General features: G+C 39.7%; 1 protein-coding gene across 3 annotated transcripts in view; it reads left to right on the plus strand.

The window, feature by feature from the left end:
- PDE8B (phosphodiesterase 8B) overlaps positions 1-15039 on the plus strand; it is a 69609-nt gene that overhangs the window by 15405 nt on the left and 39165 nt on the right. For 2 of the 3 annotated variants that reach the window (XM_066569314.1, XM_066569316.1), the window contains exon 2: positions 13091-13150. In XM_066569314.1, the coding sequence (XP_066425411.1) occupies positions 13091-13150 (60 nt within the window). The remainder of the gene's footprint in view (positions 1-13090; positions 13151-15039) is intronic. The other variant, XM_066569315.1, reaches the window with a different exon arrangement.

Below are 15039 nucleotides of genomic sequence, written 5' to 3' on the forward strand. Positions count from 1 at the left end.
TGAATAATTTACACATAAGCCGTTATTCATTGGAGTTGTCCATGATACAGGGTCTAATCCACTGAAGTGAAGACATCATGCCTTATAAAATCTGTGATGGTGCACATGTTTGTCTGTGAATTGAAACTAAAATATTTTATGGCTTTCAGGGGCTGGATTTTTTAATAAAGGTGGTTGGAAAGTGTCAGGATTTTAATGTCCATGTGATCTCTTGAAGAGGAGATTGATACTCTTCCACAGTTCATGGCAGGTATATGGCTCCTGTTGCTTAGTAAGGGCTTAATTCAGTGAAGTCCTGAACGTTTGGACTATACTGCCTTTAACTGTACAAGAAGCCCTTCTTGTCTCCAGAAATCTTGCTCATAAAATAGAATTAAACAATTGCTGAGCTGGGTTCAACTTCCGCAGTATAAGGTGCATTGAAACTAGGCAATTGCAACTCTTCTTTGGGAGAGAAAATTTGTCAGTTAACATTGTACACAGCAGGCAGAACTTCTGCTTTTGATTCTTAAGGGTGGAAGTTCATGCTGTGGACGTGCAGAAGCCATGGGAGAAAATTGATTGGCAAGACATTTGCAAGAGGGTCGTGCTTCCCTGTGTGTACAATTTTTTTTAATCTTCTCAGTAATGTGTTGGTAGTAAGTTGCATAATTACATCCTCATAATGGACAATCCTAATGGTGGAGAAAAATGACTATATTGTGTTCAAAGAGATGTCAGTACCTAAAAACTGGAGTAGAAGTAAGAGGTCTCTGTAGAGCATTTGCATGAGTTTTGTAATGCTGGGTCTGAACCATGGAACTTAATTTAATGGCGCTTCTCTTTGGTAAGACTGGAACAAAATGTCCAAAAAAATGCTTTTCCGGAAAACTTTTAATTTCACCCGCACACGCTGTGTAAGTAGTGGTAAGTAATACCAAAATTATTATTGCTTATTGTGTAAGTAATAATTTGCACTGGTTCAGCAGACCAGGTGAAGGTCTATTATATGCCTTCTTTCCGTGCTTTTGCAGAGCTTATTTGGATTGCAGCTATATGCAAAAGTTAAATCCTAAAATCAGATGCTTGTCCTACCTGCCTTTATATTAATAGAATAATAGCAGTCAAATTTTCATGACTGCATTCAAGTTTGTAAGACTGGGTAACTAAGTTTCATCAGAGTATTTCTTGTTTCTGTGAGGTATGAATTCTTCAGGTGCATCTAACACCTGCTTCTCTGTTCCTCTGAGTCAGAACTTCCCTTGTCTCTACCACTTCATGTATGTCACTTATACCTACCTTGTACAAATACTCCTTCTACTCTTCCTCACTCTTCATCTCTGTTTGGGTAGCCAAACATCTCTGTTTGGGTAATCAGCCCATGTGCCCTATTAGAAAAGTCTTTTGTCTTTGAGAATTGTAAAATTGGTGAGACAACCTTTGTAAACACTTTAGTCTTGAACGACAAAACAGAGAGGGTGGAAATGCTGGGTTTGGGTGACCCAGTCTATTGTGGCTTAGTTTGATGACTCACGAGTGGGCAAGGCACTGTGCATATCACAGAGTGTGATATCTGGATATCAGTCTTGGAGTATTTGAGACATGACTGCTGCTGTCTGGATTTGCTGCAGCGGCTTTGTCAAAACTAGAATAGAAACTTGAACTGAATTAAATGTGATCATGAATTATTCAGTCAGCGTAAGAACCTTGGAGCTGTTTATTTTGATGAGAATTTGGCTTTGATTTTCATTATCTGCACAATTTTTAGTGTGAGACATGGCACAGACTTTCATGTTGATAATTTGTAGTTTCACAATAACAGACAGTGCTAAGCTGGAGGCTTTGTTACAGGAGACAGCATCACTCATGATACTTGAGATGGTAGGGTCTGCTCTGAGAATAATTCTATTTGTGGATTTCTAACTAAAGGGTCAATGGCAAAATAGTTAATTTTGACATATATTTAAGTGCTGGTTTTGGATTTTAAGGTCAATGTTAGACTGTAATGGGGAAAGTGTCCATAGATGTCTGTTATCCTATAAACTTGGGAAGGTTTAATTTTTATTGATGTTTGTACTGTGAATTTGCAGTTTGGAGTGTTGTTGGGTTTTGTATTTTTGTGGAGGTTTGGGGATATTTTCAATAGAGTTCCTAGGCATAATTCTAAGACATATCTTGTGGATGCTAAAGTTTTAATCAGAAGCCAAACTAGTTGTTTTCTACTGCCTGCTCCCAAACTCAACAGTCAAGACAGAAGCGCTGCAAAACAAATGCTGTCTGACAGTGTGAAGGACCAGGGAGGAGAGAACATTATGTTTTCAAAGGACATGTATCTGTCCTTTATGCACAATGCCCTGTTCTTTACTGGAGTTTATTTTGGTTTTTTTGTAAAATGTAGATCAAAGTTCAATGCTGAGTTTGTTTTTTTTTTTCCTAACTGCAAGACAATTCAGAAAACTTCAATAAATGACTCACTCTCATCAGAACATGCTTGTTCAGGGTTTTGTTGGGTTTTTTTTGGCTTTTTTTCTTCTTTGTTCCAGCAAGAGGAATATAATGTTTTATAGAGGTTTTAGGCTGAGATAGTATGTAGGTGGCTTTCAGGAGCTGGTAAAAGAAGATAGGAACAGACCTCTTTGAACCAGGAAAAAATTCATTCAAGCAAGGCCCACCCAAGACAAGAAGTAATAGGGGGTAATAGAAAGCCAACCCTCTGATGGTGACATCCATCATACATCTCTGAAGAAGCAGCCTGGTAACCACTGCAGCCTAGGGCTGGTGTTGGAAGCTAGCAGTATCTACAGTGAATAGTGTTGGAAAAATGGTAGAACAAAACCACGTGTTGGTTTTGCACAGCCTGGTTTTTGGTAGCAGGGGAGCCACAGAGGTGCCTTCTGTGAGAAGCTTCCACCATGTCTGGCAGAACCAATCCCTGGTGGCTCTGAGGATGGACATGCTGCTGGCCAAGCCTGGACCAGTTAGAGATGTTGGTAATGTCTCTGTGATAACATATTTAAGAAAACAAAACAAAGTGGGCACAATTTTTTCTACCCAGAGAAGAGGAGGAGGTGAGACTGTGTGAGGGAAACAACAAGGAGACTCCAATGCCAGTGCAGAAGGAGGGGCAGGAGGTGCTCCAGGCACTGGAGCTGAGATTCCTCTGCAGGCCATGGTGCAGACCATGGTGCAGACCATGGTGAAGCAGCTGTGCCCCTGCAGCCCATGGGGATCCATGGGGGATGCAGAGATTCACCAGCTGCCCATGCTGGAGCAGGTGGATGCCTGGAGGAGGCTGTGTCCAATGGGAGACTCTATGGAGAGAGAGGGCCCTGCTTCCAGGCTGGAGCAGCCTTGTCCTTGGAGGACTGCACCCCGTGGAAGAGTGACCATCCCACAGTGGTTTTGGGAGGACTGCCTGCCCATGGGAGGGGAGTTTGGGAGGACTGCTGCTCATGAGATTGGAACCATGCTGGGAAAGTTCACAGAGAGCTGTGTCCTGTGGGAGGGACCCCACGGCCTCACTGGGGCAGGATTCCTCCCCCTGAGCAGCAGAAGAAAACCTCGGGTGATGAACTGACCAAAATCCCCACGCCCTGTCTCCCTGTGCTCCAAGGAGGGAGGGGTTGGGGGAAAAAGGTGCTCTTTAAGGGCTTGGTTTTACTTCTTATTATCCTCCTCTAATTCTGTTAGTAATAAACTCAATAAATTTAATTTTAGACTATTTTGCTCTTGGAGTGTTTTCTCCCAGTCCTTATCTCAACTCATGAAGCCTTCATGAAATTTTCTCTTTTCTGTCCAGCTGTAGCAGGGAAGGGTGAGTGAGAGGTTTTTGTGGGTGCCTGGCATTTGGCCAGTGTCCAACCATGACACCACAGCACATGCCTTGAGTCGAATGTTTTTTTTCCCTTTTAACATTTGTAATAGAGTCCACAATTACCTACATGTGTACTTGCACACCAAGGATTTCAGGTGCTGCTTCTGACTGCTCTCAGACTGTTGAGGTGCATGATCTTAGTGATTTTGTTTAGTTTCAGTAAAATGCTAGTTTATTCTAAACAGTGGAAGCCAAGACAACTACATTTTTCAGGCTATCTACTACTGGAAGAGTAACGTTAATTGAGGAGGTAATTCAGGTGTATGCAGATAACCTCCAGATGCTTTTTCTTAATCAGTGTTTGGAAGGCAAAGTAAATTTTGCACTTTAAAATGATTCTTTGATTGCAGACTAGCAGTATGAGTCACAAGTTATGAGTATTTACCTAGGCCAAGAGGTGATGGAAGACTATTATGACTATTTAGCTAATCTCTTCCTGCAAATTATGTTCTAGCTGTTTCTGTTCATATTTCTATGATTGTATTACCTGAAATATCCAGTATCAAAACTCACTTATTGGTGTTTTTGTATCATTTTTAATAGCCATGCCCAAGAATTGATCTACTGTATTAAACCATAAGCCTGACTGCCTGTTATCTTGTCTTGGGCAAGTGTAAGGAGCCTCAGGCAACAGAGAGAAAAGAGGGCAGATGGAGAGGGATCACTCCCTGGGCCTCTCTTAGCTTATAACTGAAGGGCCTGCCAGTTGAGTTTATGTCCCTACTGATGTCTTCTGCAGCAGTACAGGGGCCTACCTTTGGTAAGTTTTGTTCAACTGCTCTTTTAACAATGCCCCTTCCAGTGGCCTGCTCTAAGTGCAAGCATCAAATTTCTCGTATTGGGAATGCTCTTGGTGAGTCATTCTTCATTCTGCTCTAGCTGCTCCTGATTTCATAGATACCTGTTCAGTTCCTTAGGAAGCTCTCTTCCTAGAGGAAGCAGCCTAAGATATCTTGAAATTTCATTATTATTCCTGTTGCTTAAATTTTTCTAGTTTTCATTAATTTATCTCAAGGAAAGCAAAAGATTATGTACAACATTGAAAGTGTTGGTTCACCATAAATTTACATGGTAGTATAAGGTTTTTTGTTTGGATCTTTGTTCCTATCCTCAAACTGGTTGCTTTTTTGACTACCTCAACATACAAAGATGAAAATACAATTAACTTCTATATCTCTCTGTATCTATAATCTTGGATTTTGCTCTCTCCCAGGCACCAGTGCATGTATTTTTAAACAGCTCAGTCTCAGTTGGTGTGCTTTTCCCCAAGGTAAAGAAATTTGATCGGATTCCCCAGTAATGTGTGTGACTCATGCTTCTGCGAAGTTGAGAATGAACAGTAATGACAGATGGATTTACAGAAAGAAATCTCACCATGCCAAGATCCATAAGTCTGGACATACTCTGTTCATTTGACAGATGTTTGTAAAAGTTTGTTTTCCCTTCACCTCTTCACATTGCAAGGGCATTAACATAACTTACTTGCCAAGCATATTCAGTGAAGTGAAATTTGTGCGCTAACAAAATAAGTATACTCTTAGAGAAACTTCTGTTGATAAAGTCAAAAGTATACAAAATAAGCTTGATGCATTCTATAGTTGTTTTTCCTTCCAAAAATCTAACATAGTAGTTTGGAAATTAAAGCACTTGTCCAAAAAATGGATTTTACTTCCTGTATTATCAGTACAGGCTGGAATGTGATTGCTGAGCAGCAGCCATGATGACAAGGGATAGGTAAAGCCATGGCTGACCTAATCATGCATTGCAACAGCACCACTTGAAGGGACTAGATTGCCTTCAGGGGTCCCTTCACGACAAAAGTTTTGTGATTCTTTATTCATTGGAGTTTCAGTGAACATCTCAAGCCCTTACCAAAACCCTTCTTCTGATTCATGCTCCCAATATCTGGGGGAAGGGGAGGAGACTACCCAGTGCTGTGAGTTTTGAGACACTCTACATGGCCAGTGAAGAAAAGGATGATCTTAATTTACATGTCCTGCTGCTTTGTGAGCAGAAAAGCATAAGCTAAGACAAGCTATAAACAACAAGGTTAAGGGGTGTAAGGGACAATGTCACCCTGTGTTTGTCCTGCTTTTGCATTTTCCAGTTTTGCATCTGCTTTTGGCCACTTGTGAAGACAGGATGTTGGACCAAGATTACGTGGTTTGACTGATTCTTTTGATTGTTCCTCACAGGTTTTTTTAGAAATGGGGATGTGTTTAGAAATCTCCTTTTTGGATTTTATTAAGGATCATCCTACCCCAATGTGTTCAACCAACTGTATCTCGAATACCAAATTTATTCTATGTTGATACCAAGAATTTTGGTAGTGATCCTAATAGTAGATCATGATCCTTGTATCCATGTAAGAAAAATCTGCATGGTGAGAAATTGTGTGTACAAACTGCATGACTGCTTCCAGATGCTGTTGAATGCCCTAATCTGCAAATTATAGGAATAAATGGGATGTGGACTACCCTCTATGGATAGAGAGTTTCTGAGTCTTTTGCAGCCTTGAAAGGTCTCAGAGTAGCTGCTGCTGTGAGCAGAATTGAGGACTGCTCAACAATGGTAGTTTGTATGCCAAATGTAGCACCATAATGGCTGAGCTAGTGTCTTTTCTGCTTGTTTGTTCTATTGTCCTATTATGATAATGTATTCACAAGGAAGCTGCTACCAAACTGTGAACAGAATGTAAAAAGTCCTAAAATAATATTCTTTCTTCAGTTATCATTTTATATCAGATACACATTTATTATCTTAAACCTCATAGGATTATTTTACAAGTGTCAGCTTGCTTGTTGAAGTCATCTAAAATCTGTATCAATGGACACTGATATTAATTTCTCAATTTTTGTTTCCCTTTGGGTAATCCACTACTTGTGACCTGTTGGTGTTAACTGCCTTTTGTTTCCTTCTCTCTTCCCCATGTCTTTCAGAGGTTTACCTGCATCCCCCTAGTTTGCTTTTCTTCCCTTGAAACTGATTTTAAATTGAAACAGGAAGATTATATGAGCACTACTCACTCTAGTTGCTTAAAAATGGATGACATCTCCTGGGGACGAAAAAGGGAGTGAGAAATAGAGAAGAAACAGATCTGTGGTTTTGACTATTTATTTTTCTAATTTATTATTGGAAACACAAGCCAGGAAACCATATAGAGAGGAATGAGAATGAAGGAAGAAAGAAATCTTAATATCTGTTCCTGAAGGTGATTCTGAGACAAAACTTCTCAGCATTGCACAAAAGGAGTTTGTGCAAAGGAGAAGCAAAGTTTGAGAACAAAACACAAAAAAACCCAACCAACTTAGCCATTCATTATATTATCAACTGTGTAATTCACAGAAGTTCAATTTTTGATTGAAGCATTTGATCCTTACTTTGAAGTTTTTATGAAGGCTTCTGCTTATCTCCAGAACTGGTGACCATCTTATCTCTAAAAAGATATGAATCTTGTCATATGGCTCACACTGAAGAACACATAGTTTGCAGAGAGAGGCATCTCTATGGCAGGTCCTCTTAGGAACCCAGGCAGGCTGGTATTAGGAGCACAGGAGAGATGCAGGGACTGCAGTGGGCTCATCTGATATGAGATATTCTATGCCTAGCCATGCTTGGTTTAAAATGCTTCACTGCTAAATTAGTGCTCTCCCTCCAGGTGAAGGCAAGATTGGTAGGGAAGAAGGAGGTGGGAAAGAAAGTTAGGGTCTAATGCTCCCTTTCAGACACAGGTCGCTGCAGAAAAGGAGCTCAAAGGTCATGGTTGAGAGTATGCAACAGGAGCTGAATTTCATCACCCAGAGGTGAAAGTCGTCATGGAAGGAAGGGCTCTTCTTCCTCTTGACTTGTTCTGCACCCTTGTAAATGTCTAATTCTCTTGTGTGCATGACATAGCTTTAACTGGGGGTATTGATATGGCCTCAACCCAATTCTGCTTGGTTTTGAGAGGCAAAAGAACCAGATGCAGGTTTGTGAATGCTACCCTTGACCCTGCCAAACCTACAGGTTTTGGTGATTTGGGGTCCCATGCGTTGCCTGTGGATGTAATATTTTTATGCTGAATGCCTCAGTGTGTGTTGTCACAAATGTTGTTAGCAGGCCACCACTTCCAAATGCATGTGTGTATTTTTTACCTATGCATCTCAAAGGTCAGACTTCTTTTAGGAGTGCTTGCAAAGACTGCAGTGGCTGAACCAGCAGTGATAAAACTTTATTTCTTCTAAGTAGTATGTGTGTTTGATCATTGTTTTCAGAAAATAAAATAGCATGACCTTGCATTAACTTCAGAGTTGAGCTAACCAACCATCTAATGCTCCTCTGGACTCTGTGGAAAAGTGGCAGTCGGCTGGCAAGAGGGGAGCAGCTCATGGAGCAGAGTGAGTTGGCAGCCCTCTAGTGGGGCTGAGGAAAATGAAGGGGACCAGCAGCTCAGCAAGCAGATGTAAAAGTCAACTGGAAACCACAGCAAGGAGAATCTGACAGGGAAAAGAAGTAGAAACAACAACTACAAAACCCAACAGAATTTGACAACAAGGTGGAAGAGAGCCGTCTTTCCTGAAAGAGAGTTGCTGTAGTTACTGGGACAGTAGCTGTCCTAGTGGGTGGAGAGGATAAAGAGTCAGTCAAATGTGTGAGGCAGGGAAAGATGATGTCTAAAAAAGCTGGGGAGGTCAGACCACAAAACCATCTAGCTCAGGACCAAGCTCCAGCAGTAGGAGTATGTACTGTAGGAGTGATTCATCCTACTTAGTCTCTCAGCCTTTGCCAAATTATCATTTAGGGGTTTTTAGACTCAGAGGTGAAAAGAGCTCTCCAGTTTTCTCCTATAAATCTGCCCCTTCTTTATAAACACAAATTGCTAAACAGGTCAGAGGCTGACAAAGAAAGAGGGAGAGACTCCAAACAGAGAAAGAGTGGCCGAGTGTTAAAGTATACAAAAATGACTGTGGAGTTGGATGGACCAGAAGTGAAAAAAACTAAAAGAGAAGAAAGATTGTGATATTGTTCTATTAAGGAAGACAAGACAAAGAAAAAATGGGGAAGAACAGAGGAGTGTAGCTTTGCTGAACAGCGGAAGGGGAGCTGGGCACCCTTGTCTGGTGTGCTGTAGCAGGCAGAAGTGCAGGACACCAGCTCCAGGCCAAAGGTGTTGGACAACAGCTCTTGGCCCTGTGTCTTGTAAGGGAATTCATGCAAGACTAAGGCCAGGGTTGAAGTCATACGTGGTTGTGGACTGCAGTTTGGCCAGGAAAAAAAAAAAAGCCAAGGGACTTGAGATTGAAAATAGTGGTACAATCAAACATGAAAATAGTAATAGTCAAGGAATAGGTTGACCCACAGTCTTCATCAGCAGTGTGTATAGAAGAAACTGAGCTGGAGGGAAGTGCAAAACAGCCCTGGCAAAGATGCAGCCAGGGGAGAACAAGGCTGAGGCGAAAGCTGGGTCAAAAAGAGATTCCTATTACTGGCTTGCAAAACCAAAGAGACAGATGTCTGAAAACACTACAAAGCTGAATGAAGGGGTGCACTAATGAAAGGGAAAGGGAAGAGGGCAGGAAGCCTTCAGGGCAAAAGGGTGTCCAAAGGGACCTTGGCATCTGTATGTTGCTTCTCAACTGGCGCATCCATCCTGAGCCTTTTCAGGAGGCTGAATTCACCAACACCTTTGCTTCACTGCTTGGTTGGCTCTAGCTGCTGTTGTTGCTCTGAAGCAGCTGCTCTGTTGCAGCTCTGAAGCAGCACAGAATTATGCAAGAAGATTTTGTTGTACTAATTAGTCTACACTAATTACAGTGGTCTATTGGTAATTATTGATGATTCATAAACTGCATGGGCTGTAAGTTTGCTGCCATATTGGGGTAAAGACTTTTGTACTGGTGACTTAGAAAGGTGAAAATTCAATGAAGCAGTAATGCGTTTTGCTTAATGGCACTGCTATGATAGTAAGCTAATTGGTGATCGCTGGTTTGCACAAAAGCATAAGAGCTAAGAAAGTGCTATTGGCTTTGTCTAATTATTTGTTTCATAGCTGATTCCTGGGGAGAATGCTTAGGAGATTACAATGATACTGAAAATAATATTGGGCAGTTAAAAATGTTAAAACAAACTTTTTTTTTTCACTGGTTTTATGCTTTTATTATTTCTAGGTGGTTATTTCTTTGGTTTCAATACAGCGTCTGTTCCTCCGTTCACTGAAATTAGGGGTTTCTCACTGGCCTCTTTGGAATCAGGCTTGTCTCTGCATGTTTTACCAGAAAAGTCTGTTATGAGCTACTACACTAATTGATTTAGGTTGCAGATCTATTAGCAGTCCTTCCTGGCAGTCAGTCAAATAATGAGAGCTTTATTTAAATTGGAAATCATCAGCAATGTGCTATTCACTTAAGCGAGGAAATGAACAGAGGTATGGTCATGGTATCACTAATACGCAATGTCCACATGGTCAGATTCTTCTGGGAGTTCAGAAAATGTGGAATTAGTTCCTTCAGGCAAGTGAGAGATCTGTAGGGCATTTGTGAAGGCCAGGCATACATGTCTTTATTTTTGCTGCCTCCTTTAGCTGAGTTTGACAGAGAAAAGTGAGTCAGTCACTTATACCTACAGCAGTTTGGGCATATAAATCGAAGGGTCTGATTCAGGTTGTGAAACAAGACTCAGAACTTAAAGACCAGAAAGGAGGACATCAGACATAGTTTTTGCTATATCTAATGAGAAGGTTTATTTATCCTTCCCATATTCAAGTTCATTACCAACCTTAATTTGTCCCATCTGTTTCTGTGCATTGTATAAGTAATGAAGTTGAGCATTTTAGGAACTCAAAGACAATACATAGCAATCTTTCAGGTAGAACAGCACCTATTCTGCATCCCTCCATGGTTCTGACCCCATTAAGTCTGCACTGAGCAGGACAGGGACATGTTCACCAACATCAGGAGTCTCTGATTTTCTAATTTTCACCTAACTTTCCTGCTGTTAGGAGCACCCTGAATCTGGAAGGAAGGGAGGAAGAGAAAGACCCTGATTTTTTTGTCCTTCTATTCAAGTGTTTTCTATTCATTCATGGGGCTGACACAGAAACAGCCGGGAGAAAAACTCTTGAGTCAGAGTCTGAGTGAGTGGATTATTTTGTTGCTGTTGTTTTAAAATAAACAGGATAAGAAAAGTGGCTAATCTATATAAAGTAATCTCTGTAAAGGACTTGATAGACTTGCCTGCATTGATCTGTGTCTTGGACACATGTATTCCATTTTTGACAATACAGAGTGACTAACTCTGGATATCTTCTGAAGCAGTAGAAAGTGGAAGGCGTTCATTTACAATGTGAGTTCCCTGATATTTCCCTGGCATTAGTAAGTAGAAAATAAAATAAATATCTGTTTCCAAACATACATGGATGTGTCTGTATTCTTCTTTTGTACTGGTGACTTCTTTTGTTGAAGAATCTCACGCTTTTGATTCACACCTTCTGAGACAATTTGAGCTATGTATTGTCAAAAAACACGCTTTTGCTCTGAGACTGACTGAAGTCTGTTGTGTAGTCTTACAGATTTGTCTAATGAGATCACTTTGAGACTTTTTTTTTAATCAAAGTGTATGATAATAAAATTTTTATTTAAGAGTTTTTTATTGAGTATCATTGGAGTTTGGATGTACTGTTTTTCTCTTTTGGTTGGGGGGAATAGGAGCTGTGAGCTTTCAGAGAACTGTTTCTATAACTTACTCTTAACTCATGGTTGATGATGGGTGCTAACTTCCATTTCTGTTCAGATATGCTTACTGGCACTAAGCTACATTCAGCTACACAGGAGCTCAAGTGGGAAGTGAAGCTTTTCTGTGAGAAAAGGAGAGGTTAACTACACTTATATTGGGGGCAGTTTTTGCTTTGGAAAACAGTGGCAGGCTTTGTAGTTTAATCTTTTGGAGTACTGCCCGTTACCACTTTCTGACGTAGGTTGTCGGGCTGAGAAGAATCGATGCGCACTGGTGCATGAAAGTCCAAAGTGTCAGTTGTAGCTATACATAATGCCATTGTCTCACGTGCAGGCCAGGCTGTTAATGCTTAACACTGCATTGTATTCTCTAAAGAAAAGAGTAGAATACCGGGAACTTCATCTGTTTTAAATGTTTATACACATTCCTTTGAAAAATACATTTTTAAAGGATTAAGTATTGCCTGTATAAAAGGCTCAGACTAATGAGCACCACAGAGAAAAATGCCACAGAAATAAGGCTCCAGCATTCCCATGTGTCAGGGAATGGCCTTGGGAATCTGCCTACAATTAGGGTTTTGGTCAGATTACATGTCTTGCAGGATTGCTTAAACTCATCTACACCTGGGGCACCTGGGGTAACTGGTGGTCATGAAAGCAAGGAGTCTGCCCTTTTGGAGGTTGGTAACTTGCAGCTAATTCTCCATATGCACGAACATTTTAAGGGTTTAAAGACTCTTCTCATTAAGTATGTGCACCTGCGTGAGGGCATATGTATTGTTCTGTTGCTTAACAACCTTCTGTAGCTAATGGTTTGAAGTGAAACAAATCAGTGGTGTACAGGAGAAGTGTACTGAAATGTATCAAGACACGAAAAGTATTAACGTAGTCCAGTTCCTAAGAAGTACAACAAACAAAGCGGCCTCAGCCCACATGTACTGGCTTTCTTGCAGCAGGTTTAAATTATGGTGTGCTATCATATCTTCTGAAAGATGGCTCACATGGTAGTGATATTTTTACCTGAAAACTGAAGGCTATGGTTCAGGAAAACAACTTTCAATCTACAACCCAAAAAAGTTCCCTTTTCTCAAAAGTCACTTCTTTCACCATCAATCCCACTAAAACATTATTATTTAGAATATGTCACAAGACCTTTAAAAAAAGTTCTATATTACATTCTAATGAATAACTTTTGGCTGGAGATAAATAGCTTTCTAGTCTCCAGCAAAAAAAAGTCCTTCTGTGTAACCTAGGTACTCTGTTGGGGAAACAGAGAAAAGAAAGTGTGTGTTTCTTACTTCCTTCTTTTAAACCCTAGCATTTTTAACTTACAGGCAAGTAAAAAAAAATAGGAATTTGGTAAAGATTATCATGTGAGATGCACTTCATAGTAATGAAATTAAGGCTGCTATTCATATACCAGTGTGCTTTTTAGCATCTTTCATGGTTCTGTTTGACCTTTAATTCTTGTATGTAAAATGCTGCCTTCTTAAGAATGACAATGAAAAAAAAATCTGTATTTCTTTAGCAGGCTTCAACTGCAGAAGTACAAGTTGGGTCCATGAGACTGACACAATACCCAATTCAGGTAAGATGCTCCTTCAGTTTCTGAGAGAGCCAATTCAGTATTGATAGATGAAAAAGTTAAGGTTCAAACTCTTTAGTTAACTATAATATTTTAATTTCACTTGTACAAGGACTGTGAGAGGGATAATGTGTGTTTTGTGTATCTGATTGCTTGAGAAGATTTACAAGTAAATTAACTCAGTAAATAAGACCCTTAGATTTCCACTAACATCCCCTCATTGCTTGTATCTGTCCTACCAGTATGAGTGTGAGTGTATGTGCATCAACCAGGGAAAGAGCTGCCTCAATGGATATTAAAACCTGTTCAGTTTTGCTATACCACAGCAGAGACCTTCATGAAATTTAGGTACATGTTCAGTTTTGCTGGGTTTTGCACAACAGGATAGAGAACTGTAACAGGACAGAGAACTATGTTTTACAGACCACCAATTCAAGAAATGTCCTCCAAGAAGACAGGTTCAAATTCAGCTAAGGAGCAACAGCTCTTATCCATACATGCTTCATTTTCTGTACATTTTGTTCCTGTGATAGTATCAGATGCCAAGTGTTATTTTTTTCAGCTTATAGTGGATGTTGGAACGCTCGGATTATAGGAAATTAAATAGCCTTTTAGCCTTTAACATTGTTTTAGTGATACATAATTAATCTGAATTAATTTATGGGTTGGTTAATTCTGTAAAATACAGACACATTTAGTCACCAAGCACCCTTTCTGTGAAAAACCTATGTGTGGAAGAAAAGCATCATAAAGCTTTACATTTTTATGGCTTTACATTCAGTCTTGAATGTAAAGCCATATGAATGACTTTATGAATGTAATCTCAATGATTACTCAATCTGATGAAATTACTTGTTTATATTCTAATAAGACTGAGGAGTAGTGACTTCAACAGCAGAACAACCTTCAGTTTTGTAGGGAATTTTAACATAGAAATGTGTAACTTTTCACAGAAAAATATTTTTAGATCATGTTCATCTTCAGAAAGATTATCCAGAAGATATTTAGCAACTACAAATACTCTCAGTGCTTTTGTGAGGATATTACTTCATAGAAATTTGATTTCCCCAAGGCAAAGTTGGATTTTTGTTGTTTTCAAAAATTGACATTCTTCTTGGTATCTTTTCAGATGGGGGTGTTATTTTGTCTTTACATTTCACAACTGAAAATCTGTGTAAGAAAATAATCTGTTTTAGGCAGAAATGATTCAGTAAAATCATTAACTGAAGAATTTTCCTTAAAGATGTTGCCATACATTAACTTATTTACAGTTAAGTAAAACATTTTATGTAAACCCACCTTGTGTAAAAAGCCACATTACCTCAGATAATTTGGCAAGTAATGCACACATCCCCACATTAAAAAATGTGTGCTAATCTTTTATTCCATCTTGACAATACAATTATGTGTTTCTCTGTGCATTGCAAACAGCTACTGAATATCACATTTTAAATGTCTGTTTGTGGATGATTAATCATGTTTACAATTGCCTGACAAGTTAAGTTCCATTTGTTAAAACAATTGCCACTGAGGCTTTTCTTAGCCAACTTCATTTTATTCTGCTGTGTTTTATGCTGTTATGGGACACCTGTTCCAACCTCAAAATGGCACATATTTTTTGTCTGAGAAGTGACCTCACTTGTGCTTGTGACCTGCCATAAAACCATTTAATAAGTTCCTCACTGGACTTCATGACCATATATGTCAGAGTAAAAATTGGGTTTCATTTGTACAGAATTGTGACCCAGGTGCTCCTGGCCTTAAGAGGCAAAGGGAAGAGTCCAAAGCAAACCAGCTAGCTCCAACCCTCAAAATATCCCATATACACATTGCACAATTGCCTCAACTTTGTACCAAGGCTTGTAAATAGGAATGATTTGATTTCAGAAATG

The sequence above is a fragment of the Molothrus aeneus genome, chromosome Z (assembly GCF_037042795.1).
Source record: "Molothrus aeneus isolate 106 chromosome Z, BPBGC_Maene_1.0, whole genome shotgun sequence".
NCBI lineage: Eukaryota > Metazoa > Chordata > Aves > Passeriformes > Icteridae > Molothrus > Molothrus aeneus.